This window comes from Prinia subflava, chromosome 8, assembly GCF_021018805.1.
Source record: "Prinia subflava isolate CZ2003 ecotype Zambia chromosome 8, Cam_Psub_1.2, whole genome shotgun sequence".
NCBI lineage: Eukaryota > Metazoa > Chordata > Aves > Passeriformes > Cisticolidae > Prinia > Prinia subflava.
In genome coordinates, this window is record NC_086254.1 from 5,948,189 (window position 1) to 5,973,666 (window position 25,478).

General features: G+C 49.8%; 3 protein-coding genes and 2 non-coding genes across 6 annotated transcripts; 4 read left to right on the forward strand and 1 right to left on the reverse strand.

Annotated features, from left to right (window-relative positions):
• Positions 1 to 202: 202 nt before the first annotated feature.
• On the reverse strand, positions 203 to 9,101 carry PSPH (phosphoserine phosphatase). Of its 2 annotated transcripts, none has more exons than XM_063402536.1 (6): positions 8,819 to 9,101; positions 4,264 to 4,422; positions 3,502 to 3,636; positions 1,908 to 2,053; positions 1,114 to 1,262; positions 203 to 389 (listed from the first exon to the last, which is right to left on the reverse strand). In XM_063402536.1, exons 2-6 carry the CDS (start codon positions 4,401 to 4,403, stop codon positions 279 to 281), a joined length of 681 nt encoding a protein of 226 aa, XP_063258606.1. In that variant the 5' UTR covers positions 4,404 to 4,422; positions 8,819 to 9,101; the 3' UTR covers positions 203 to 278. The 2 variants fall into 2 exon arrangements, with proteins under 2 accessions (XP_063258606.1, XP_063258605.1); XM_063402535.1 differs by having other exon boundaries at positions 8,850 to 9,100.
• Positions 9,102 to 13,839: 4,738 nt separating this feature from the next.
• CCT6A (chaperonin containing TCP1 subunit 6A) lies at positions 13,840 to 20,375 on the forward strand. The gene is made up of 14 exons (XM_063402537.1): positions 13,840 to 14,007; positions 14,299 to 14,362; positions 14,713 to 14,847; positions 15,414 to 15,587; positions 15,735 to 15,838; positions 16,421 to 16,531; positions 16,986 to 17,145; positions 17,374 to 17,456; positions 17,786 to 17,882; positions 18,833 to 18,980; positions 19,212 to 19,345; positions 19,462 to 19,564; positions 19,824 to 19,896; positions 20,053 to 20,375. Exons 1-14 carry the CDS (start codon positions 13,874 to 13,876, stop codon positions 20,123 to 20,125), a joined length of 1,593 nt encoding a protein of 530 aa, XP_063258607.1. The 5' UTR covers positions 13,840 to 13,873; the 3' UTR covers positions 20,126 to 20,375.
• Positions 15,159 to 15,290, forward strand: LOC134554455 (small nucleolar RNA SNORA22). Its single transcript, XR_010081249.1, has one exon. It is a non-coding gene; the product is annotated as a small nucleolar RNA SNORA22 (small nucleolar RNA).
• Positions 16,171 to 16,308, forward strand: LOC134554454 (small nucleolar RNA SNORA15). Its single transcript, XR_010081248.1, has one exon. It is a non-coding gene; the product is annotated as a small nucleolar RNA SNORA15 (small nucleolar RNA).
• A 723-nt stretch (positions 20,376 to 21,098) lies between the features above and the next one.
• Positions 21,099 to 25,203, forward strand: SUMF2 (sulfatase modifying factor 2). The gene is made up of 9 exons (XM_063402539.1): positions 21,099 to 21,224; positions 21,551 to 21,707; positions 22,359 to 22,473; positions 22,936 to 22,980; positions 23,180 to 23,330; positions 23,585 to 23,640; positions 23,993 to 24,077; positions 24,467 to 24,626; positions 25,002 to 25,203. Exons 1-9 carry the CDS (start codon positions 21,167 to 21,169, stop codon positions 25,105 to 25,107), a joined length of 933 nt encoding a protein of 310 aa, XP_063258609.1. The 5' UTR covers positions 21,099 to 21,166; the 3' UTR covers positions 25,108 to 25,203.
• The last annotated feature ends 275 nt before the right edge of the window (positions 25,204 to 25,478 follow it).

Consider the following 25,478-nt stretch of genomic DNA (forward strand, 5'->3'; position numbering starts at 1 on the left):
GAGGTATTTTTAACTTATTATTTTCTATGTTAGGTCTTCACTTGGAAGTCAATAATCAATTTATTTCTTCCTCCATAGGAAAGCTTTCTAAAAAATCTCTAAAAATCATTTTAATGACAACCTATTTGAGTAGAACGGTGCCACAGCAGCCAGAGTGGAAGGTCCCCAACTCCCAGAATCATTAAAAACTCCAGCCCACGAGTTTGCAAACAAATAAATGTTTAATGGCATTGTATAATGGATTTACAGGTGTTAAATAGATTATTTTACACGAGGGTCTATCGCTCTTCCAGCTCCTTTAGCAATTCATCGAAGTGGGTGATGTACCATTTTGCTTTTTCCTTTACTTGCTTTCTGACTACATTGCCTCCAAATCCAATGAAGCAATCCTGGAAAAGCACAAGGAATGGGCACATGGATTATTGCATGGATGGAAGGGAGTTCTCAGTAATTAAGTTTGCTTTTAAGATTGGATTTTAAAATCACATCGTTGCTCCCTGCCCTGTTCTCCTCTGCGTGTTCATTTTTCAGATTTTTTAGCGATTAATCCTGCAGTGTTTTGGTTATTGGGGTTTTTCTCAGTTCCAGACTGTTCAGATGGGAGATTTTGCTGAGAATCTGATGTAAATGTGATGCAATTCCATTTGAGAGCAAGCAAACATTGGCCCATGGATGAGCATCCCACAATTACCCCTCTGCTGTTTGCCTCACCTCTGTTTACCTCATCTGAGAGATACCAAAAGCAAACTTTAACCCTGCCCTCAATCATTAACCACAGCAATCATCATTTCCACATCTCACAAAACCCCCTGCAGTGAAAGTGCAGGGTTTAAAATTTCCACTGCAGCTTTTTTTTTTCTTTCTTTCTTTTTTTCTTTCTTGCCTTGAGGTGGGAAATGTTAAACAAATCCTGAGCTGCTTTGGGGTACTGGGGAACTTTTGTGTGGGGCAAGGAGCTGCAGGGGAGATGGAATTAAAATCTCTCCCTGGGACATGACCATTTATAAAAGTTGTCCTTTTGGTAATTTTTTTTAAATTAAAGAATCCAAACCTCACTGTTCTTTTTCCCCCATGATTTGCTTAGAAGGAACTCAGGGTTTCTGTAATACTCACTCCAGGGGGGCAGGCTTCCATGTCTGTAGCTCCATCTCCAATCATAACCACTTTCTTGAAATGGAACTGTTCTTTCAGATGAGTGATAACCTTTCCTTTCCCCCCTGACTCAGCTGTTGGTTGTGTTTCATCAAACCCTGCATATTCTCCTGGAAAACAGAGGAAGCACAAGTTGGAAATACAGATATTTTCTTGTAAATGAAAGAAGATCTCTGCCTGGTCTTGGCTTGGTTGCATGCAGTCCTGAAAAACTCACAGCATCAGCATCCCAAATAAATAATTCCAAGGTGAGTTTAAGATTGGGATTTCACCCAAGTCCTCAGTGGGGGATTTTCAAAGAAAAACAGAGACATTTTCAGTGAAAAACAGAAACCTGTGTGTGCAGTGCTGCCAGTGCATTCCCAGCCACTCTGGTGTGAACCTCCCAAAAGCAGCACCCAGGAGCTGCAGAGACAGCGCAGGAAACCCTGAGCAAGGAACAACCTCAGCCCCTACAGCTCTGCTGGGGCAGCCTCAAACCCAGAGCAGCTCTGCTGCAGGGCCACAAAACCACTGAGAGGTTTGTGAGAGCAGCTCAGGTCATGAACTCCTTAACTCCGAGGAGAAGGAGAAAATGAAACTCTGCTCCCAGCAGCTGTAACGAGCTTTACCTTTGGCACAGCTCGCAATTAAACAGTAACTGCAGCTCTGTTCCTTACACTGAGTGTGCCCCGTTTTTGGTAAGGCTTTGTGATTTTCCTCCATGGCTGTGTTTGCCTTTGGGAGCAGGGAAAGGAGCTCTGGGGGACTCTCACCGTTGAAGTAAAACTTGAGCCTGTTGGCGAAGACGTTTGCTGTGGGGATGTTGAGCTGCAAGGCCACGTGTTCCACGATGCTCTGGAAGCCCCCCGAGACCAGGAACACCTGAACCCCTCGCTGGTGCAGCCTGCTCACCAGCTCCCTGCAGAGAGACAGCACAAAGCTCAAACAAACCCTTCCCAGCCCAGGATTTGTGCTAGTCCAGCTGGGTCTGTGCTGCTTTGCAGCTCCATCCATCTCTGCTGCACAAAGCTTTTCCCTCTCTGCCTTTGTTTGTGCACACACCTGGCTGGAAAGAGCTGGACAAAAAAACAACATTTCATCCCTCAAAAACAAGCACCCCTCAAACTGATTTCCTTCCACTTTCACATGAGTTCCCTTGAACAAGTGAGAGCAGATCCAGAGCAGATTTTTTTTTTTCTGAAGTGAAACAACGGCAAGAAAATGAATCTGGAATGCAGCAAAAAGCAGGGAATGAGATAAAGCCGCTGCTCCAAGATGCCAAGGGGGCTGCAAAGTGCAAAGTGCAAATGTTTTCCAGCTCAGAGCTGGTTCATCAGATGCTGGACAGCAATGCCATCTTTAGGAGAGGGCACCAGCCACAGAAAAGGAATCAAAAAAAGGAGTTTGTGACCCCAGTTCATGTGAGCAGGACTCGAAGGCAGTGAAAAGATTTGGGGATTTGGCTCTGCAGGCAGGAGGATCAGCCTGCAGCAAGGGGAGCAAGGGAAGGGGCAGCAGGAACAGCAGAAACACCAAAGACTGAAAAGCAAAGCAGAGCTTAAAGCAGGACACAGAAAGGAGGAAGAAAAGGAAGGATTGAAAAGGAGGAAGAAAAGGAAGGAATGAAAGGAAAATCACGTGATCCTAAACAGGGAAACAATGTTCTCTTTGTAGTCACCTCTAGCTGTCTTTTACAGAAAAAAAGATAAAATACTAGCACAGGATCATCTAAAACTCCTTTCATATGCTAAAAATATTTTAGACTTGAAGCTATGGTCAGATTTTGTAGTAAAGAAATTCTTTTCAATTGGTAGAAACAATTTGAATAGGGAAAAAAATCCCCAGAGCTTTTCAGTTTAAAGAGTTCATGTTCATTCCAAACCTCAGGACAAATGAATACACAAATTTATGTGTTTGCTTAATGAGTATTTTAATGTTTATAGGGACTTCAGAATGGGTAGCTCTAAGGAATGGATCCCCCAAACTGAGCTGGGGGAGAGTCAGAGAGAGGTAACAGAGCTGCAGAATAGACCAAATTTAAGGAGGTGTTAAATCTCCCCCCAGTCCCATCACCCCTGGAAAACCAGTGGTTGAACAGATTCTTTTCCATGCCCATTTAATCCTCCAGCCAGATTTGAGCTTGGCAGCCAAGGTGCCAGTTAATATTTAAGAACCTTTTCTTTTTCCATGGATGCTGAACCCTGTGCCATGGAGCCAAGCTCCTGATCCAAGCTCTGTGCACGGAGATGGAGCAGGAGGGCAACACAGAGCAGCTCTGTGGCCTTACAGCATCACTAAAGACACAGAATTTGGTTTATTTATTCCATCTGCTTCCTGAATACTTAAAAAAAAATCAATTCTCCTTACCTTATTCCTGGAGTTAGCTGAGGTGGGTTGTCAGATATTAATTTCTGCACTTGTTCGTAGGAGGGCCGGATGAGCCCTAACCGTGCTGTGAGAGCTGCCTTGAATGTCACAGTGCCACCCATGGCTCTGCGGGTCCTGAGGGACAGCAAAACCCAAATCAGGGACACTTCACTGGCTCAGGCTTCCCCCAGCCACCAAGGAATGACAAGGAGCCAGGTAAGAGAGGCCAGACTGAGCCCAGAGACTGGGGGCATCCACTGCTGGGAGGTCTCCATGGGTGGGAGAACCAGAGGAGCAAAGGAAAACAGCTCCATTCCCTCTGTGATGCCACACTGGGACCATATTCCTGAGCTGAATCTAACAAAGCTTTTGCTAAAAGCTTCAGCTTGTGCTGTTTCCCAGCCCCAGCCTCAGCAGAGGGTTGGGAGTGCTGTCCCCTCTCCTCCATCTCATGGTAAGGTTTCCTTGCTCAGAACAGGGTGTGTAGTGCTTAGCCAAGTTTAATGATGAGGGCTGCTCCCAGTCCATCAAAATTACCATTAGAGAATTCACAGCAGGACAGTTTTGTTGGGTGGCCCCACAATTCCCAGACCAAGTCACTTCACCCTGCATTAATCCCACTAATTACCCCAACCCCATTACAAACTGCAGCAACCCACACTGGAGCCAAACGCCCTTAAAGGACAAATCCAGCCCCACAGACCGATCCCCTCCATGGCTGATTTTTCCTGGCCCTGTGTGCTCTCCCCCAGCCATACTCACATCTCTGCCACGGCGTCCCCGACCCCGCAGAACTTGGCCAGCTCGTCGATGCCCTCCTCCCTGATGACCGTGCTGTCCACGTCGAAGCACACGGCGTCGGCGCTGCGGAAGATCTCCTTCAGCTCCATCAGCGACGCCATCCTCTTGGGAGCCTTCTTACTGTGAGGGGACAAGATGAAGTCTTTCTCTGAGTGGGAGTAGTGCAGCGTTTCCTGAGCCATTGGTGCTGCTGCTCTGGCGCGTGTGAGAAGGGCCGAGCACAGCCCGGCCACGGCTTTTATCCCGGGGGGAATGGTGGTGGAGGTCTGCCCCAGCTGCTGATTTGCTCCCTGCTGTCGCTGCCTCCTGATGGGCACCCCGTGCTCCAGGTGGGCCGTGGAGCCCTGGGCTGCTGCTGATTTGTTCCCTGCTGCCTCAGCCCACTGATGTCCGTGGGTTCAAGGTTGTAATCCTTGGCATTGGGTGCAGCACCAGGCTGCCAAGGGCCCTGTGGGATTGCAGGGCTCGTCGTGATTTCTCATCTCTCCCAGCCTGGGGTGTCGCAGCAGCTGCTGCAGGACACCCAGGCCCTAAGGATTGATTGCAAATTATCCTAAACCTATCAATGAGTGGTTGTCCCTAAATCAGGAAGTTTTAGATCCTTTTCTATATCCTCATTAATAAAAGATTGGACCATTAACATTGGGCATTAGCCTTTTATAAATGCATCAAACCCTTTGAGAACTTCATTCAACCCACCAAGACATCACATTTTCCACACCAGTCCCTGACAAAAGTTTATTTTCTACCCTTTTAGATCTGTCCACTTCAATATGCCAAGCACTTCGGCAGATCAGGAGCTTAAGGAGTTAAATATCTTCTTACTCATCCCTACTCACCTTGTGCTTCATCCTTTCCTAGGGGAATCAATTCAGTGTGGATTTTACTATTTACTGATCTGTAATTTAGACACAAACAACACCTTCCTATTCATCTCACTTCCCAGATTTTGGTAGAAGTGTTTGTTTCTTCTAATCTCTCAGACACCTCTCAGGACATGTCCTGTATGACGGGTTGCAGTTTTCATGGGACAGGGGAAAAATGCCATCAGACAGTACATTCTTAAGAATTATGGGTGTCTTTATAACTTTTCATCTTTTGTTTTCCTCTCACCAATGGCCAAAGCTGGACTGAGAACCTTTGGTTTTGTTCCCAGGACGTGGCGAATATCGGGATACAAAAGGCTTTATGAAAAATCCCCATCACCACTACAAATGTAGAACACACCCCTCTCTTATCAGCTCCTGTGCATGGAATAAAATAGAATTAATCTATTGCTGAAAGGTGGAAATCTGTCTAAAGGAAGACAGCCTGAGTGGTGAAACCTGTTGTGAACAGCCAGGAGCTGTCTACATGAGATTCTGCCTGACAAACAGAGAGATGTCAACGAGCAAGGGACAGACACAAGTGACATGAGAGGCACAGGCAGCCCTCACACAGGGCTCTTTGGGGGGTTTTTCTGCTGCCTTTGAGGGGAGGGAAGAGATATCCCAGAAAAGGCTTTCACAGAGCTCCTCTGAACTGCAGCTTGGCAGAACTCTGCCCTTGGTGCATGGACACACCATAAAACTCCAGCCCAGCCTTAGGATCATGACTAAAGGATTATTCACTGCAGGCCATGTGGGGTTTTGTCTTTTTCTCCAAAGACTGCACTGGACATGTAAGAAAAATAGTTACAGGCCATCAGCACAGCGTATAAAAGAAAAGTGGCCACGGACATCAAAATTCCCTCTGCCAGAGCCCAGCTCTGAGGTCAGGCTTGGTGGCCAGGGGCCAGCTCTGAGGTCAGGCTTGGCACTGGCTGGGCAGGTGACATGTGAATTCCACGTCTGCTTTAGCCTTGACTTGCCCGGGCTGCGGAGTGTTTGTGTTTGCAGTGAAACATCCCGGCTTTCCAAGCAGCAGGGCCCTGATTCCAGGGCAGGGGGGGCATTGGCGTCACAGTGTCCCTGCCACACCGAGGGGCAGTGGCACCGTGTGGGGACACTGCTCTGTGACGTGATTGAGTGGTGACAAAATGGAATTTCGGGCTGGATACGCGGTTTTGATCTGTCCCAGAGAAATGTTATCTCTCCAAACACGTGCTGAGCGGGAATGATGAAATGTTCACCTTTCCTTCTCTCTGCTATCCACATTTCCCATGTTGAAATGTTCACCTTTCCTTCTCTCTGCTATCCATATTTCCCATGCTGAAATATTCACTTTTCCTTCTCTCTGCTATCCATATTTCCCATGCTGAAATATTCACCTTTCCTTCTCTCTGCTATCCACATTTCCCATGTTGAAATGTTCACCTTTCCTTCTCTCTGCTATCCACATTTCCCATGCTGAAATGTTCACTTTTCCTTCTCTCTGCTATCCACATTTCCCATGTTGAAATGTTCACTTTTCCTTCTCTCTTCTATCCACATTTCCCGTGTTCCATTCCCTGCTGGATGGACCTTACAGTGATGACATGAAAGCTGTGGTGGAGTTTGCACTTGGATGGACAAATAAAGAATTATTGTGGAGTCATAGTTGGAATTAACTCTGTCCTCTCTTTATTCCAAGCAATAACTCCTTGAAAATAGTTTCAAACTGCGGTTTATGTTGTCTAAAAATGACAAAGTGGAAGGGAAGGATTGCAAAAATCATCAGTGGCACATCAGAGCAAAAAGAATTGAAGTTGTGTAAAACCCTTTTATGGACAAACCTCAGCTGCAGTCAGGGAAAAGCAATTTTGTATTCCAGATTGGTTCAGGCCTGTGTAAGCAGCAGGGATTAATTATTCCAAAATATAGAGCATCTGATTGCTTAAAAGTGTAAATGTTTTAATGAGGTGGGAAGAAAAAAGAAATTCCCACAAATAATGGGTTCTGTTTCCACATGAAAAACACTGATAGGGAATCTCTGATCTTCCTACCACTGAATTTCAGGTAGGTAATCAATTTCTAGCTTGAACAGCATCCAAGCAGTAAACATTTCAACAGGTCTGATATAAAATATCATGGGGGAAAACTGGAAAGAAGAATAGAGGGAAGAGAAGAACAATTGGCAAAGAAGTGGCTAAAGATGACAAAAGAGTGACAGAGAGAGAGGTAGGGTGAGAGTTGAGATAAAGATGGAGAAAAAAGGAAATCACAAGGGAAAAGTGGAATTCCCATGAGATCTCCTTGCCTCCAGACTATGAAGTGTTCATTAGGCTGTTCTGAAAAAAAACCAAAACAAAACAGAGAGAAGACATTTTCACAAGAAATAATTCTCTTTCATAATAGACAGGGTGGAGCCACAAACAGGAGAATTATGTAAGAGCACATGGGAAAGGAAAACAACTGAAATCCTTTCTGTTTGCTGTCCCTTCAAAGCTGCACCATCCTCTGTCTCCAATGTAAAGCAAACAGGAGCAGTGAGTGGTGCTCAGCACTGCGGGTGTGCTGAGATCTCAAACCCTCATTGTCACTACACCTCCCTTGTTGTCATATCTCAGCTTTCAGAAGTGCTGCCACGCTGCTACTTTGCATGATGATCACATTTATTGCTGTTAAAAATGAAGATTAAGTGAATCTTAATAAAATATTACCCAGCACTCAGGAATATCCTTGTTTGCAAACAATTTCTGATTCACTTCCTACAATTTAACGTTGTATTGAACATTAATAGAAGTTCAACCACATTAAACTGTTTATTTTGCCTTGAAGGGAAGCTGCTGCTCAGAGCAAAGGATTTGGAGAAAATAGTTCTTGAAACTTTTTTCAGGACCTTTTTCCTCCTACAGCTCCTAAGAACATTCCCAGGAGTGTTTCCATGGAATGAGTTTAAACAAACCACTTAATCCTCATTGTTTCCAGTCCTGTGTCTGTAAAATGGGAATAATACAGTGACACAGCTTTTCTGTGCTGAGCTTTCATCCTCAGAATTAGCATCGTTTTGAACGCTTTAGAGGAAAGCTGATACATTTAAGCAGATTAGTTATATTTAAGCAAATTGTGTTTGTGTTTTATATAAGTTTTAGAAGTTCAGCCCATCCACCCATAACTTTCTGCGGTTTGCAGGGTGAGAATTGGAAGATTCAGTCCTTAATCTCCTGGAGATTTTCTTCTCTTTTTTCAGGTTTTTGTTAAACCTCCTGGGTTTTCTATTTCATTTTTTCTTGAACCTCCTGCTCAGTTTGTAAAGGCAGTAGCACAAAGTAAATCGAGAGATGAACTGCTCGCAGCCCCACGCGATTATCGGCACAGCAGTGCCTCACAGCGAACTCATCTCAGCACCTCGTGAAAAGCAGGTGAAAAAAGGGCAGCAGGAACCTGTTGGATGTTGACATCCAGCTCCCAACTCTCCAATCCCCTCTCTCCTGTCCTGCCAAAATGCTGCTGCTCCCCCCGTGCCCGATTGCATCATTCATTCACGCTGCTCTTATAAAGCAGGCACCTCGCCCGTGCCGGGCAGCGCAGGCACAACCAGGCTCGTCCTCATTTTCCCAGCTGGAAAAAACCCCGTGTTATGGATCTGCGAGCCAAACGCCAAAAGCCCTCCCGACCTGCGAGAAAAGCACGATGCCGGTGACTTACAGAGCTGAACCGGCCGTGGCTGCTGCCGCCGCTGGAGCCTCTGTGCCGCGCCAGGCAGGGAGGGATCAGCGGAGCCCTTCAGCGGCACAGCCCGCACGCCCGGGCCGCGCCGGGCCGGAGCCGCATCTCCCGCTCGGGCCCTGATAAAGCGCTGAGTCAGGCGGCCCGGGGGGTTTGTGAGAGGCGCTCGCACACATGGAGGCAGAGCAGGGCAGCTGCCGCTGCCAGCCCGGCCGGCAGAGGTGTGGCCGCCCCGCGCCGGGGGAGGAGCCCCGCGGGACGGGCGGGGAGCGGCGGGAGCGGAGAGCTCGGACCCGGGCACGGGGAGCTCGGGCCGGGCACGGGGAGCTCGGACCGGGGCACGGAGAGCTCGGACCCGGGCACGGGGAGCTCGGACCGGGCACGGGGAGCTCGGACCCGGGCACGGAGAGCTCGGACCCGGGCACGGGGAGCTCGGGCCGGGCACGGGGAGCTCGGACCCGGGCACGGGGAGCTCGGACCCGGGCACGGGGAGCTCGGACCCGGGCACGGGGAGCTCGGACCCGGGCACGGGGAGCTCGGACCGGGGTACGGACAGCTCGGGCCGGGCATGGGGAGCTCGGGCCGGGCACGGGGAGCTCGGACCCGGGCACGGGGAGCTCGGACCGGGGCACGGGGAGCTCGGACCGGGGCACGGAGAGCTCGGACCCGGGCACGGGGAGCTCGGGCCGGGCACGGGGAGCTCGGACCGGGCACGGGGAGCTCGGGCCGGGCACGGGGAGCTCGGACCGGGCACGGGGAGCTCGGGCCGGGCACGGGGAGCTCGGACCGGGGCACGGAGAGCTCGGACCCGGGCACGAGGAGCTCGGACCCGGGCACGAGGAGCTCGGACCCGGGCACGGGGAGCTCGGGCCGGGCATGGAGAATTCGCTCACCCCGGCGGGCATGGGGAGCTCGGGCCGGGCACGGGGAGCTCGCTCAGCCCGGCGGGCATGGGGAGCTCGGGCCGGGGAAGTCTGCGGTATCAGCACTCCGGAGTTTCTCCCTGCACAAATGGGAGGCGAGGCAGACAGGCTGTTTTCGGGATTTGTGAGCTGAGATCACAGAATCATTGGGCTGGAAGAGAGCTTTGAGACTATCGAGTCCAACCCAGCCCTAAGACCTTAATTAAATCACAGCACTTCATCCAATCTTTTTTTAAACACATCCCAGTGATGGTGACCCCACCACCTCCCCGGGCAGGCCATTCCAGCACTTTATCACTCAATCAGTAAAAAACTTTTTCCTAACATCCAACCTGTATTTCCCTTGGCTCAGCTTTAGTCTGTGTCCTCTCATTCTGTCAGTGCTGCCTAGAAAAAGACACCAAGCCCACCTGGCTACAGCCACCTTTCAGGTATTTAAGATTGCAATATCTCCTTGGGTTAGGCTGTCAGTGCATCCCTGAGCAAAGTTACACACACAAATCACACTCAAAGCCAGCAAAAGCTCGGCAGCAAAGGGAAAAGGCCTGGGAAGAGGCTCTGTGTTGTTTCCCCAAAGGCAGTGCTGTCAAAAGCTGTGGAAAAATTGCCAAAGCTGCCCGTGCTTGTGTTTTGGCATCCCACGGAAGAGCTGCCCTCGCACACTGCCGTGGGTTGGAAAATGGGAGAGTGCCAGGCCTGGAGTTGTTTGGTTCAAGGTCAAGAAAAGCTGATTTAGCTGATTTGGCCACTTCTGTTCACTTGTGCCAGGAGTCCTGTGACTGCTGCCTGCTGTTCTGCACCGCTGGACACTCCAGCCACCCTCTGTGCATGACCTCCTCTGCCACCCCGGCAGTGCCACCCCTCAAAACCCCATTTATTGATTAAAACCCATCACCTTCTGCGCCCCTCCTCCTTTATTTTTTTGCACAGTTTCTCAGCCCATGTTGGCAGGATCACCCCTCAGTCAGTTCTGGAGTCAGGAGAAGGTGGGAGCTGTGCTGCCACAGCGGTGCCAGGGATCAGCAGCCTGGCGTTGTTTGTCAGCTGTATCGTGGCAGGACAGGATGTTGTTTAAAGCAGATTTAGAAATCATTTCTGTGAATAAGGTTAAAGGAAAACCCATCTTGATAAAGATGAAAGAAAATGGCTTTTACTGAGAATCTCCGAGGGGGTTTTGCCAAGATAAGCAGTGCCTGGCTTGACAGAGAGAATTGCTGCTGAATATTTCATGAAGGATATTGCCTTTATTTGGCTTGGTTTAATGGACATGTTGGCTTTAATTTAGTCAAATATTTTGATTCTAACCTGGTGTAATCCATTGAATTCATAGGGCAATTTAAGTCTGGTAAGCATTTGCCCTTTATTTTTATTACACATAAAAAACAAACACACACAACAATTCTACAGCTAAGACTGAAAATAGAAAGAAAAGCTTCTCTTGATGGCTGAAAAATGCTGCAAAATGGGAATTTAATGTGAAGATGCTGGTGAGAAATGTTACTATAACACAAAGTAACTATCCAGAGGAATGTGAGCCAGCAAAGAAACACAGAGAGCTCTGCCTGGGAGCTGGAGGAGGATGCTCAGGAGTGAAAATACAAACCTGATACAAACACAGCACCCAGATCTTGTACATCACTACAGAACCTCTCCATTTGTGCAAAATCCAGCAGGAACAACCTGCATGGGTGATTAGCTTTTCCATTTTTTTCCCCTCTTCTCCAAAACAATCATCTCAAACCTAAATTTTCCCTTTATTTTCCTGCAGAAATAATTCCTCTATTCCTCTCACAAACCTGAACCTGACCCACATCACTGCCAGCCCCACACAACATGGGTGTTTTAGGTGTTTTAGGGTGGGCAATTCCTGTCTTTCCGTGGGGAAGGAAAACAGAGGGAAAACTTTCTTTTCAGCAAGGAAAACAGAAAATCCAACAAGCCTGCTGGGATGGGTTTGACAAGGCTGCCCTCTGCTGAGAACAGCCCTGAGAGGAACAGGGAAAAAAACGAAAAAAAACAAAACAAAAAAAAAAGCCAGAGAAGCAAGAGCAACAAAATATTTGAAACCTGGGAGTTCCAGAATCTGGGGCAGAGCTGGGGATCCAGGTGGTTTAACTGGACATTCCATGTCAGATATTTGCACAGCAGCATCTTGGGCCAGGTTTGATGTTTTGTTATGGTTTCAGCGTCCCAACGAAGTGCAGACAACATTTTAACAGAGTTCCAGAGCCAATATTGAAATGGCAAGTGTGATCCCCTGCATTTTGCAATGTTTAATGTTTATTCCTAGTGATTGCAATCACAGAGGAGAAAGCCCCGCCACTCCACTGGAATCAGCATCAAAATATTTCACAAGACATTGCTCAGCTAAACAAAAGGGCTCCAGACTGGTAGGCTGTCTAAACACCACCTAAAACATTAAAAAAAAAAAAAAAAAAAAAAGGAATCCCAAGGGTATCAACAGTTATCCCTTCCAGGGAGACAGACAGGCCACATGTGGGAGTCCTCCTCTTGTGCACAGCGTGGCATTTTGCCCAGAAACCTGAGATCCTCACCCAAAGCAGGTGCCACAGCCTGCAGCCGAGGCCAGCCAGGCTGCCCTGACACTTGACACGGACTTGTCCCATCAGGCTCTCCAGAACTCCTGTGCAGCAAAGCTGGACCCAACAGCAGGCTCAGGCTTTACTCCTGGAGGTGGTGTGGAAATATGCCCAGCTCGTTGCAATGCTGGAGCAATCCAGGGCTGCATCCAGAGCTCCCTGCTGCAAAAAGTGGGATGGAGAGGGAGAGATTTCATAGAAGTCATGGTTGGAAAGGAACTTAAAGAGGATCTTGTTTTAGCCCCCATGCCATGGGCAGGAACACTTTCCACTATCCCAGGTTGCTCCAAGCCCTGTCCAACCTGGCCTTGGACACTTCCAGCTTCTCTGCTCACCTTCATGCCTGGTGGGCGAGGGCTGGGGAAGGGTCTCTGCCTTCCCTGTGCCAAATACTGACAAAATCCCGGCCTCAGGGCCAGCTGTCCCTGCGGTCAGCACCCTCCGGAGCAGCGGGGCTGCAGAACACCGGGAACTGCCTGGGGATTATTCCGGGGCTGGGCACTCGCCTCATGCAGCACTCGAAATAAGAAGAGGTTGTGTCACAGCCGGTGTTGCCAGGTGCTGCAGTGGGCGTCTGAAGGTGCAAGCCCAGATGGAGCAATTTGGGATTTAAATGTGGCGCAATCAGTGCCCGCAGGGGTGTGAGGGGCCGTGGCAGGAGCTTCTTCTCAAGCTCCTCTGCAGGGAAACTCACTCGTCCCTCTGTTTCAGAGTCCAAAGACACAAAATTTGCAGTGTTTCCTTGAGTGAGCCCTGACAGGCCACATAGGCAAACATTTCAGCACCCATCAAGGTTGTCTTGACAACAATATTTCTGGTTTTATTCTCCACAGAAACCTCTGCGTGGCCTTGGGAGGGACCGTCCTCATCCTTAGAACTGCTGGGAGGGATTCAGCCCAGCCCTGGGTAGAGGGCGCACTGGGGGCCCCACACATCAGCTTGTGTTTTGTAGGAAGGCGAGTTTTTATTAACCTCAACCCCGAATTTAACCAAGAACCGTTGATTATTAATCCAGTCTACTTAATTATTAATTCTATCGGGCTAATGTGAATTCACCGGGTTTAATTGTTTATTCTCGCGGTTCTGCGGAGCTGCTGGGGGTGTCCGTGAGATGAGAGGGCGGATTAAACACCGACCATCCCTGCCCGTTCAGACGCCCCCACACCCGCTCCGCGCTCCCGTCACGGCCCGGTCTGAGGGCGGCGCCGTGCCCGCGCCTCAGCGGCAGCGCGGGGGCGGGACTGGGCGGAGCGACAGGCCCCACAGCCAATGGAAGTGCCGATGGTGCGCCAATGAACCAATGAGAAGCCGGAGCGCCTCGGCGGCGGGAGAACTCGGGATAAGCGACAAGCACTGTGACCAATAGAAATGCGGCACCGCCCCAGCGGGCCAATGGGCGAGCCCGGAGTGTTCTAGAAGGGGCGGGCGGGAGGCGGGGCCGCGGTGCCCCGCCCGGCGCGGCCCAGAGCGGAGCGCAGTCATGGCGGTGAAGGCGCTCAACCCCAAGGCCGAGGTGGCCCGCGCCCAGGCCGCGCTGGCCGTCAACATCAGCGCGGCCCGCGGGCTGCAGGACGTGCTGAGGACCAACCTGGGACCCAAGGGCACCATGAAGATGTGAGGGAGCCCCCGCAGCGCTCGCCGCGGGTGGGGTTGGGGGGGAGCACGGCCTGAAGGGAGGCGTGAGGGGAAGCGGCGGGAGGCCGGGGAATGCGGAGGGGAACAAAGGTGGAGGCGGGAGGGGTGAGTGGCTGAGGGATGGGGAAGGAGCGGCTGGGCCCGCGGCCCCGCACGTGTTTTGGAGCCGGGGATGGATGAATGGATGGATGGGAAGGAGCGGGGCGCGCCCGCGGCCTCACACGTGTGTTGGGCCCGGGGCGCTGCTCACCCGCCCCGTGCCGCCCGCAGGCTCGTGTCGGGCTCCGGAGACATCAAGCTGACCAAAGATGGCAACGTGCTGCTGCAGGAAATGGTGAGATGGGGCTGGTCTCCGCAGGGGGTTTAGGGAGGGACGGGCGCCTTTGGGTGAGGGGGAATCGTGTCCCCGCTGCCCCACCCACCCTTATCCATTGAAAGGAAAGTGGCCCTTGGGAGGAGGGTAAAGAGCTAAGTGCAGGTTAAGGCAGTACTGTAAAGAAAATAACGTTAAAAATATAAACTGCACCATAAGAATGAGTAAAATAACCAACCAAAGGAGTAGCAAACCAATTAGGGTGAACCATTAGAACAGCAGCTTCAGTTCTTTCTTAGCTGATCTCAGATTTTTGTTTGCCTCTACCACTGCAGTGAAACTTTAATGCTCAGCTTCTTATTTTTGTCTAGCAAATCCAACACCCCACGGCCTCCTTGATAGCAAAAGTAGCAACAGCACAAGATGACATCACTGGAGATGGCACCACCTCGAATGTCCTCATCATTGGAGAGCTCCTAAAGCAAGCAGATCTTTATATTTCTGAGGTGTGTATGCAGTTTCATTTGTAGGTGGGCAAGTTAAAGCCTTCACTGAGACCCCTCAGTGTTTTTTTTTTATTAAATGTTTAGTAGGAGTGGAACATAAATACATTGTTCTGCTTAAAATGAAAAGTTGTAAAAAGAGGGGAAAGCTAGAGGAGAGGCTTTAAAGCTTGTTTAAAATCAAATCCACTTATTGTGGATACTGTAGCTTTTAAGGTTTTGTGTGATACTTGCTGTTACTTTGTTTTGTGTGAGTCAAACACTTGTGGAGTGTTGAAAAGGAGCTCCTCCCTGAGGGCAGGTAAACAGGGATATTGCACAGCGAACACCCAAGTGTGCTTGGTAGTTCCCTTGGTTTCAGTTCTGTGCTAAATTAATCTGTACTTTTCCTCTGCATTGGAAGGATTTGCATTCCTTTTATATGTATTCAGAAGGACAGAACACTTGGCCTGTGTGGAACATTCCCTGTGTTTTGCCATTCCAAGGAATGTGTAAACCAGGGGTTCTGTGTGTGGGAAAAGGATCATTTTGTCTTTCATTGCCCAATGATTTCTCTTCCCTTGCCTTAGGGTTTGCACCCTAGAATAGTAGCAGAAGGATTTGAGATTGCCAAGGAAAAGGCACTTGAGGTTTTGGAGCAGGTCAAAGTGTCCAAGGAGATGGACAGGGAGACCCTCATGGATGTTGCCAGGACATCCCTCCGGACTAAAGTCCACGCTGAGCTTGCTGACATCCTGACAGAGGTGAGTGTCCCTGTCCCCTCTGCCTCTTGGTGTGAAGAGATCCAGCTTTGGAAGCGCTGGGATGAGAATTCAAAGTGTGAAGGATGTGATCTTGCACTTTGGAAGGCTGGTGGTCATTTTGGGATGTTTCCCTCGCGTGTGTTGCAGGCTGTGGTAGACTCTGTGCTGACAGTCAGAAAACCGGGTGAGCCCATCGACCTGTTCATGGTGGAGATCATGGAGATGAAGCACAAAACAGAAACAGACACAGCGTAAGTCAGGAGCAGCCCGAGCTTTGAGGAGCCCGGGGGGTTCTGCTTTCTCTTTAGGGGGTCCTAAAGCTACCACTGAAGAGCTGAAATACACATTTCAGCCACAGATATTGGGGGAGAAGTTTCTCAGTTACTGAACTTGATTCCTTGATAAAATTATCAAATACCAAAGAGCAACACTGGCTTAATAGTGTTGGATAAATGCTTTTTTTTCTTAGTGTCTGTGACTTGATGATGCTTTAGGTTGGCACCCGTTAAATACAAAGCAGCGTTTGATAAATGGAAGCTGGGCTGTAGATTGGGTATTCCACAGGATTTCCCCTTCCCTCAGTGCATGGATGAATTCTGCACTAGCTTTGCTCAGTAGCTGATGCAGTCAGACACCATGCCAGAGCAAATTCCTTCTTTCCCACGGTGCCTGGTGTGCTTTTTTACGGGAATGGGCACACCCTTGGAAGGGGAACACATCATCCCTGTTCACTCGGTGCTCAGGCAGTTTGGGTTGGAGCAGCTCCTCTCTCTGCACTCTGTGAAATCCCATATTTGTGCCCGTGGACAGCAGGAGGGTTTTTAACCTTGCAGGCTGATCAGGGGGCTGGTTCTGGATCACGGAGCTCGCCACCCCGACATGAAGAAAAGAGTGGAAGATGCTTTTGTCCTCACCTGCAATGTGTCTCTGGAGTATGAGAAAACGTGAGTACACAGCAAATGCTCGCGTCCTAAGGACTTTTATTTAAATACCATCCACGACTGTGGAGGTGAAATGTGATGCCCCTTCTGCAGCCCTTTTGGGAAAGGTAATGAAATCTCTGTGAGAGGCAGAGCTGCACAGCAGTTTTTATTTTGTTGTGTGATCACAGAAAGGTTGAAAATCCTTCCTTTCTTGGGCATAATTTGATATTCTAGAGCAAACACATTCATACACTTCAGAGTTCTCTCAGCTTTAAGTGCCTGCCTTATTTTTTGAAGTGGAAAAGCTCTGAACTAGAGAGCAGGAACAGCAGTGTGGGTTGGGGGGACTGGTTTGGTTTGGGTTGATTTCCTTACAATATTACTGAAAGGCTCGTTCCTTATGCTCAAGTTTATTTCTACAGCATACAGGAAGTTTTCTCACTGTTTTTTTGTGGGTTTTTTTTTCCCCTTTCAGAGAGGTGAGCTCTGGATTCTTCTACAAAAGTGCTGAGGAGAGGGAGAAGTTGGTGAAAGCAGAAAGAAAGTTCATTGAAGACAGAGTCAACAAAATCATAGAGTTGAAAAGAAAAGTCTGTGGTGACTCAGACAAAGGATTTGTTGTGATCAACCAGAAGGTGAGATGAAGAGAATAACTAAAAATTACTTGAAATGCTGCCTTCCTTGTGTGACTCACCTGGTGCGGTTATTGAGCCAGAATTAGCTAAATTTAGGCTGATACTTCTGAATATAATGTACAGCTCCAACTTGAGATCTGTGAGCCTTGAGGAAGAAGTGATTAGTGCCAGAATGAGTGAAGGTGTTTTCAGCTTTGTCCTTGTGCTGATGTCACTTTCTGTTTGCAGGGAATTGACCCGTTTTCCTTGGATGCCCTTGCCAAAGAAGGAATCGTTGCTTTGAGGAGAGCCAAAAGGAGGAACATGGAAAGGTCAGTTTGGGGAGAGGAGAGGGTACAATAACCTGCTCTTCCAGACTGAGACAGTGAGTCGAGTCTGGCTTAAATCCATCTTTAAAGACTTGACAGAAAGCTCCACTTCCATCTGTGCAGCTCTTCTGGTGTAACTCAGGGCAGTGTGGACAAAGTGTAGAAAGGGCAGCTTGAGCTCTCAGGGTGCTTTAAATGCAGACACCTACAGAGGAGCCTTAATTCTGTCCCATGAACAGAACCAAGCTGTTCCAAGCCTAGGCTCTGCACTTACTGTCAGTGACTGTGGGTTTTCTTGAACATGAAGCTGAGCTGTGCCTGTTCTCTGTCAGACTGACGCTGGCCTGTGGTGGCACTGCCATGAACTCTGTGGAGGATCTCACTCCTGACTGCCTGGGACACGCAGGGCTTGTCTATGAGTACACCCTGGTGAGTGACCAACAGTTTGAAGAGTAAAGCTGGAGTAGTGAAATAAAATACCAAAAATCCACTTGGACGTGAACATCTGCCTGGATGTTCGCTCCTGTCACAGACTGAGAAAACAGAACTAAAGTTCTGCTGCTTCTCATCACTCCTTGAGGTGCTGTGAGTGCAGAACCGAGCCTGAAAGCACCCAGCCTCAGGGTTGCTGTTCCCTGGAGTCTCCTCGGGGTTGCTGTTCCCCGAGGTAATCAGGTTTTCCGTCTTCTCTTTGCACTAAATGTTTCACACCGGAGCCAGAGCAGACAAGCTGAGTGCCCAGTCCGTGTTTCCAGGGTTGTTTATTCTTCATTATCTCAGTTCTTTCTCAGCTCTGCAGGGCATCTCCAGCAGAGCAGGACATGTGGGGGACTGGGGGTGGATCAGAGGGTCCCGGACCCTTTGTTCCATTTCCCTGACCCAAACACCGTCCACAATGAACTTTTTATTTACGGAATTTTACCAATGCCTACTGCCTATGCTAACATGTAATTTCTACTCTAAACCAATCTGTAAAATCCAACTCAGCAGAAAATGGGGGACGAGAGCAAGAACAAGGAGGACAGGACCACTCCCCAATTCCTCCATCTTGTCTCTTCAAACCCATATACGAAAAATCCCAGATTCTACATTTACACTCTGTGATAAACTAACTACTACTTATTTTGAATTCTCTCAGCTTGTGATTCTTCATACAATGTGGGCATTCACTGCCATGGCAGGGATCAGAGGCAGTGTCCTCCTGGGCTCTGTGTGAGGCTGGCTGAGCCCCTTGGACAGACCCCAGACCCCCTGTCCGGTCTCCAAACCCTCCAGGGTTGCCAGAGGGATGTTCTAGATTCTGACAGCCCAGTTTGTTAATTTGTGTGCACGCTGCTGAAGTGAGCAGCTGCAGGGCAGACACGGGGCTGTTCCCACAGGGAGAGGAGAAGTTCACCTTCATCGAGAAGTGTGAGAACCCGCGCTCGGTGACGCTGCTCATCCGCGGCCCCAACAAGCACACGCTGACCCAGATCAAGGACGCCGTGAGGGACGGGCTGCGCGCCGTCAAGAACGCCATCGAGGATGGTGAGTCACAACAGGACCTCCAGAAACTCATCCCAAAATCAGGGAAACATTTATCAGCTCCCCTGGTTCCTGCTCCAGTCCAAGCCTGAGCTCAGTGTGAGGTGATTTGATAGTTCTGTGGTTGATTCCTGTGTAAGTGCTCCCCTGTTCAGGTGGAGGATGTGGAGGGAAGAGATCAAAGTGCACTAAAAATGAGCTGTTTAAACTGGAACAGGTGCCTTTCCCTCGCAGGATGTGTGGTGCCAGGAGCAGGGGCGCTGGAGGTGGCAGTAGCCAGTGCTCTTGTGAAACACAAACCCAGCGTGAAAGGAAGAGCCCAGCTCGGAGTTCAGGCGTTTGCTGATGCTCTGCTCATCATTCCTAAGGTAAAAGCAGTTCCTGGGTGATAGAGTGGCTCTAGAGCACGCACAGACTCACTGCTCTTTCCGCTGGAGGGCTCTGTGAGCAGCAAAACAAAGCAAATCCTTGTGTCCTGTGCCAGGTGCTTGCGCAGAACTCGGGCTACGATCCCCAGGAGACGCTGGTGAAGGTCCAGGCAGAGCACATGGAGTCGGGGCAGCTCACTGGGGTGGATCTCAGCACCGGTAAGGACTCCTCAGCCCCAGCGTGATGCTCCAGTAAGAACCTCAAGAACAAAGTGCTCTGAATGCAGAAAGTTTTATCTTTGCTGATAAAAAGCTGCACAGGAGCCTTGGCAGTCAGGCTGCTGTAGTTCAGCATGTTCTGATTGAGGTTTTTAGGGGATAAAGCTCATGGTACCACTGCTGGAGACAGCGAGTGTATCAGGTGTCAGCCAGCACAAAGGCTCTGTGGTATTGAAAAGCTGCCTCACTTGTGTTGCAGGGGAGCCAATGGTGGCTGCAGCAGCGGGAATCTGGGATAATTACAAGGTCAAAAAGCAGCTCTTCCATTCATGGTAAGGCTGGCAATGTTTCAATTCTCACATGACTCTCTGTGTGTGTTTAAGTGATGTAAAACTGGTGATCCATGTACAGGATGATGTCTTCAAACAAAAAATGAGGCTGAGTTTGGCAATTGTAACAATATTTCTTTCCTGTGTCCCTGTTTCCAGCACGGTGATTGCCAGCAACATTCTCCTGGTGGATGAAATCATGAGAGCTGGGATGTCCTCTCTGAAAGGCTGAGCTGGAGCTGCTCCCTGTGGGATTTCTCCAAGGAATCCAGCCCAGGGCCCTGTCCTTGGCTGTGGTGGATGTCACAGCACCAGAAGTCACTCTGCCAGGAGGGGCAGCCCCTTTGGTATCACAGCCACGCAAAATCTCCAACTTCAATCAAAGATTTGGCTCTACAAAGGAGTTATTTATTTTTGATTTCACTCAACTGTGTGGCTGCAGTTGCTTTCCATTTTTACTCAATAAACTGTTCTGTTCTGTGCTTTGGGTGTCTGTTCTTTAACCTTCACCCCCTCCAGAACATTCTGCAGTAGAGGGCTGCACTCCTGGGTCCTACTGTGGGGAATTTTGTGAGATTACTGCTCAAGAGTCTGCTCTGGGAACAGGGTGGGATCAGGCCTGGAATTTGTTCAATAAATTTAAATTTAAATTTAAAAAGCTGGATTAAGGCAATCACTTCATAGTTTTGTACTTACGTGTGAATAAAACTGAGTTCACTGCAGAAGGGTTTGAAGGGGAGGGGGAAGGAGCTGTCTCAGGGGGTGGATTTTTATCACTGGGTTCTGCTGCATTAAAGAATTTCTGGACAGCAAAGGCCAGAGCAGGCACAGGCAGAGCTTGCAAGGGGGTTGCGGCAGGGGAACGGGCTCCTGCCCTTGGGAATGATTTTCCCTGATCGCAGCGGTGCTTTGTGTTCCGAGGAATCTCCTTCCTGTCTCACACGCGATGCTGAATGACCATAAACCTTAAAAAAACCTTAAACACGCAAAACCCCTCCCGTGTGGGGAAGGGTTGCGGGTGCCTGGCAATTTTACCCGCGTGTGCAGCCGCGGAGTGACAGAAATCCCCTTTTCCTACAGCAATCTCCTTTCCTACAGGAGATCCTTCTTCCTACAGAAATCCCCTTTCCTCCAGAAATCCCTTTTCCTCCAGAAATCCCCGTTCCTCCAGAGATCCCCTTTTCCTCCAGAGATCCCCGTTCTCCAGCCCGCTGCCCCGGAAGCGCTTCCCGCGCCCGCGGCAGCTCCGGGGCGGGCCCGCGGTTGCTCCGGGATGGGCTCGGCGGCGGCGCTGGTGCTGCTGTGCTGCGGGATCCTGCGGGCTCAGCGCGGTGAGAGCCCCCGAAATCCCCGGGGCATCCCCAAAATCCCCCCTGGCATCCCCAAAAATCCCCCCGGCATCCCCAAAATCCCCTCGGCATCCCCAAAAATCCCCCCCGGCATCCCCAAAATCCCCCCCGGCATCCCCCGCCACGGAGCCTCCTGCTGATCCCGCACCCAGGGCTCGCTCCCTTGCCGAAAATTCGACTTTAAACGCTGTGAGCTGTCCCGGCAGTCGCTGTCACCCCTTGCAGCACACGCAGGGACATCCCGTCAGTGGCTGCGCCTCGCTCAAGTGTTTAAAAGTGAGACTTGGACGGAATTTGTGTCGTTGCAGCGCTCGGAGACGATGGGAGCATGGTGCAGCTGCCCGGAGGCACCTTCCAGATGGGATCGGGCTCTCCGCAGGGCAGGGGCGAGGAGGGGCCCCTCAGGGAGGTGACAGTGAGGCCCTTTGCTCTGGACAAGCACCCGGTGACAAACAGGGACTTCAGGTGAGCTCCGGGGAGGGGCAGGAGTGGTGCCGGCTGTCCTGGGGCTCTGCCTGGGCTCTGAAGGACAATCCTTGGGTGCTCATTGGAAAAAAAAGTGTCTGTCAATAGGAAATCACCCCACAGGTGCATGCTGAACCATCTTGGCAGTGTAGCTTGCAAACATACTTTTATTTCCTTTTTTCCCCTCTTTCTTTCCTCTTTTTTTCTTTTTTCATTTCCTCTTCTCCTCCTCTTCCTTCTTTTTTTCCCCTCCTCTTCGCCTCCTCTCTTCCTCCTCTTTTTTTTCTTCTCCTCCTCCTTTCCCTTTCCTCTCTCTATTCTTTCCCTCTCTTCTTCCACTTTTCTTCCTCTCTTCTTCTCCTCTTCCACTAACAGCAGCACAGGTTTTATTGGCTTTCAAGGGATTTTTTTTCTTTCTGCAATTAGGGAAACCTGAGGCTGAGTTTACCTGCCCAGGTAACATAACAGATATCAAATCTGTGCAAAAATGCACACTGGACTGTTTTATCTGTTAAATCTAAATCAAACCATCTGGGGCTGGGGGGCCTGTAAGTTTTGTACCTTTTGCCTTATTCTGAACTCATTGCATGAGCAGATTTGTGAGGCAGAGCTTGAAGAACTCTTACCCAGAGCGTGTTGTATTTATGCCAGGGAGTTTGTTAGAGAAAAGAAATACAAAACAGAAGCAGAAGCATTTGGCTGGAGCTTTGTCTTTGAGGATTTCGTATCTGAGGAGCTGAAAAAAAAAGTCACCCAAAAACTGGAGGTAAATGAGAATCCTGTGATGAGTTTGGTGATGCTTTTCCACTGAGGAGCAGCTGCCTCTTTGCAGAGCCTGGCTGTTCTCAGAGGTTTTTCTTTAGTCTGGGGTTGTTTTGCTTTTGAACCTCAGCAGGATTCAGCTGAGGTTGACTCATGTTCTCCTCTGTTTCCATGCTCTGTGAGCTGTCAGTCTGGACTCCAGGGAGCTGGGAGGAAGTGAAATGTGTTTCAAAGTACTTCAATAACCCAACTTTAAAACAGAAAAACTGAACAGCACGAGCCTCTTGATCTATTTTCACTTGTAAAAGCAGATGCCTCTGCTCTGTGGGAAAGCAGCATCCAAATGTCTGTGATAACCCAGCTGGAACTGCAGCATTTCCCAGACTAACACACCCTGCTGTGGGACGGTGTCACCAGTCCAGGTGTCACCAGTTCACCTTTAATCTGGTGTCATTTCCTTCCCCAGTCAGCCCCGTGGTGGCTGCCCATCGAGAAGGCATTTTGGAGACAGGTGAGTAAAATCCTGCTGTAATAAAATCCTGCTGTAATAAAATCCTGGTGTGGTGTCTCCTCCCCATGCTGGGTGCTGAACCTTATCAACCAAAAATAGGTGAAAAACCATTTTCCATCATTTTGTCTCCTCCTCCCCTTACTCTCTTTGTAATGAAAATTGTGTAAAATTAATTAAAATCTGTTTAAATCCCTCCAAGCCCTCAGGCCCTGGCTCCAGCATCAAGGACAGGCTGGATTACCCCGTGCTGCACGTGAGCTGGAACGATGCTCAGGCCTTCTGTGCCTGGAAGGGGAAGCGGCTCCCGTCGGAGGAGGAGTGGGAATTTGCTGCCAGGGGAGGACTGCAGCGTACGTAGCACAAGCTCTGGGCTTCTCCCAAACCAGGCATGCAGTGGTGTTGGTTCCACCAGATCCAAACCTCCCTCCACGTGTTAATCTGAGGGGGTTTGAACCACCTCTCTTGGCCTGAGAGTGTAATAATATTAATAACTAATAAAATGAACTAATTGAAACTCAGTATCCTAAGCTGAACAGAAAAGGATAATCCTAAAAGCCTGATTGGAGTGACCCAGGGCTAACAGGTGTCTTTTCCTCCCTGGCAGAAAGGACGTATCCCTGGGGAAACAAGTTCCAGCCAAACCGGACAAACCTGTGGCAGGTGAGATCCTGAAAATCATCCCGTCCACACTGGGCTCTCCTCAGCCACTGAGTGAGGCTGTCCTGGGAAACACTGTGGGTACTGAAACTGAGCTCCTGGGGGTTGTAAAAATACCCTCAGAGGGAGCAGGCTCTGCCCACCTTCCCTGGGAAACCAGGATTTTACTGCTTCTAAAAATTCACACGTAAATTAGTTTGAAGAGGGAACTTGTGACAACTTGAGCTGGTTGATCTCTCTTGACCAGCATAAATTCACAGCAGAGAGTTACTTGCCTGCTTGAAGTGTGGCGCAGCCCTGTGAGGAGCAGGATTTGGGGTTGTTTCTTTGCTGGGAGTGGTTTCTGTTCCCCCAGGGTGATTTCCCTCGCGGGGACACGGCTGAGGACGGCTACCACGGCGTCTCCCCGGTGACAGCCTTCCCTGCCCAGAACAGCTACGGTACACAGCACCCTCACCCTGCTTTGGGGGACCATCTGCCTCCTAAATTAATGTTAATTAGCAAATTCTGGAGCTGGGCAGAGCTTCACACGGGTGGGATCTGGAGTAGAGTGAGTGAGCCCAGGAAAAGCATCGATGGTTGGTGCTGGAGTTGGCTGAGGTGCACCTGCTGCACTTCAGGCACCAAACCACCTCCTTTTAATTCAAACTGGGTTGTTTTGCAACTCAGTGGGATGTAACAAAAATTGCAAGGATATTGTTTGGCTGCCATGTCCTCTTTCTTCAGCCTCACCATTGAACCACGCTTTGAATGTTGTGCCCCCTCCCATACACCAAATTTGCAGCCCTTGCACTCCTGCTCCCCTAATTCTGACACCAAACCATCTCAGGGCTCTATGACCTGCTGGGAAACACCTGGGAATGGACAGCATCGGAATTCCTGGCTCCAGGAAGGGCATCCAGGGCTCAGAACATGCAGGTGCTGAGAGGGGCCTCGTGGATTGACACTGCAGATGGCTCTGCAAACCACAGAGCTCGTGTCACCACCAGGTAGGTCTGGCCAAAGCCCAGGTGCTGCTGCACAAGGATTTTCTCTGGGTTGGTTTTATTTTAAAATATGTTTGTTTGTTTCTACACGGTTTTTTTTGAGAAGCAATTGGCAGAGCACACTATAAATATGGCTAAAAACACCCCTGCTATAAATCCATTCCTAAATGCTTCTCAAATCATGTGTTTTCCAGCAGGTATTAATAATTAAAAGCTTTTGTCTAAGTTATTTAGGGGAAGTGGAAGATGTTTCTAGGCTGTTCTAAGAGGTCACATTAGGGTAGTAAGAACACATCAGGGTTGTGAGGGTTGTAACATGTTAGGGGTATGTGTTAACCAGGAAGGATCCCTAATTTTGGGTCTGTTTTTCCCTGTGAGGATGGGGAACACACCAGACTCTGCCTCTGACAACCTGAGCTTCCGCTGCGCTGCCGACGTCCCGCCCGTGCCAGCCTGGAGGAGCCAGAGCAACCCCGAGCTCTGAGGGCTCACTGGAACCCCTCGGGCATTTTCTCCTGTGGAGATGAACAGGCACCCCCAGCTGTCACTTCCATTAAACCCCAGCTGGTTTTGAAATTCAGCATCATTTCAGCCTTTTCAGTGCTGGGATGTATGGGTGGGAGCAGGGATTGGGGTGGCAGGAAGGGGGGTTTGTCTTCAGTGTCCTTTAGGTGTGGATCCTCCAGCTCTCCTGTTGTTCACATAAAGCAGAGGGGTGTGCCAGAGCTGCTCTGACCTCCAGCCCCAGCGAGGGGACACCCACAGCCCCTGTGACCATCAGGGTGGGGCTGCCAGGGGGAAAGTGATGGGGGCACATCCCTGGAAGGAGGAAAGTGATGGGGGCACATCCCTGGG

Excerpts from the sequence above, each read along its gene's own strand:
- SUMF2 (XM_063402539.1), top strand. The coding sequence starts at position 21,167 with ATGGGCTCGGCGGCGGCGCTGGTGCTGCTGTGCTGCGGGATCCTGCGG. Across the intron at positions 24,078-24,466 it reads CCCTGCCCAGAACAGCTACG|GGCTCTATGACCTGCTGGGA; the intron begins GTACACAGCACC and ends AAACCATCTCAG. Across the intron at positions 24,627-25,001 it reads AGAGCTCGTGTCACCACCAG|GATGGGGAACACACCAGACT; the intron begins GTAGGTCTGGCC and ends TTTCCCTGTGAG.
- PSPH (XM_063402536.1), bottom strand. The coding sequence starts at position 4,403 with ATGGCGTCGCTGATGGAGCTGAAGGAGATCTTCCGCAGCGCCGACGCC. Across the intron at positions 2,054-3,501 it reads CAGCTAACTCCAGGAATAAG|GGAGCTGGTGAGCAGGCTGC; the intron begins GTAAGGAGAATT and ends GTCTCTCTGCAG. Across the intron at positions 1,263-1,907 it reads GCTCAAGTTTTACTTCAACG|GAGAATATGCAGGGTTTGAT; the intron begins GTGAGAGTCCCC and ends TCTGTTTTCCAG.
- CCT6A (XM_063402537.1), top strand. The coding sequence starts at position 13,874 with ATGGCGGTGAAGGCGCTCAACCCCAAGGCCGAGGTGGCCCGCGCCCAG. Across the intron at positions 14,848-15,413 it reads CAGATCTTTATATTTCTGAG|GGTTTGCACCCTAGAATAGT; the intron begins GTGTGTATGCAG and ends CCCTTGCCTTAG. Across the intron at positions 19,897-20,052 it reads AAGCAGCTCTTCCATTCATG|CACGGTGATTGCCAGCAACA; the intron begins GTAAGGCTGGCA and ends CCCTGTTTCCAG.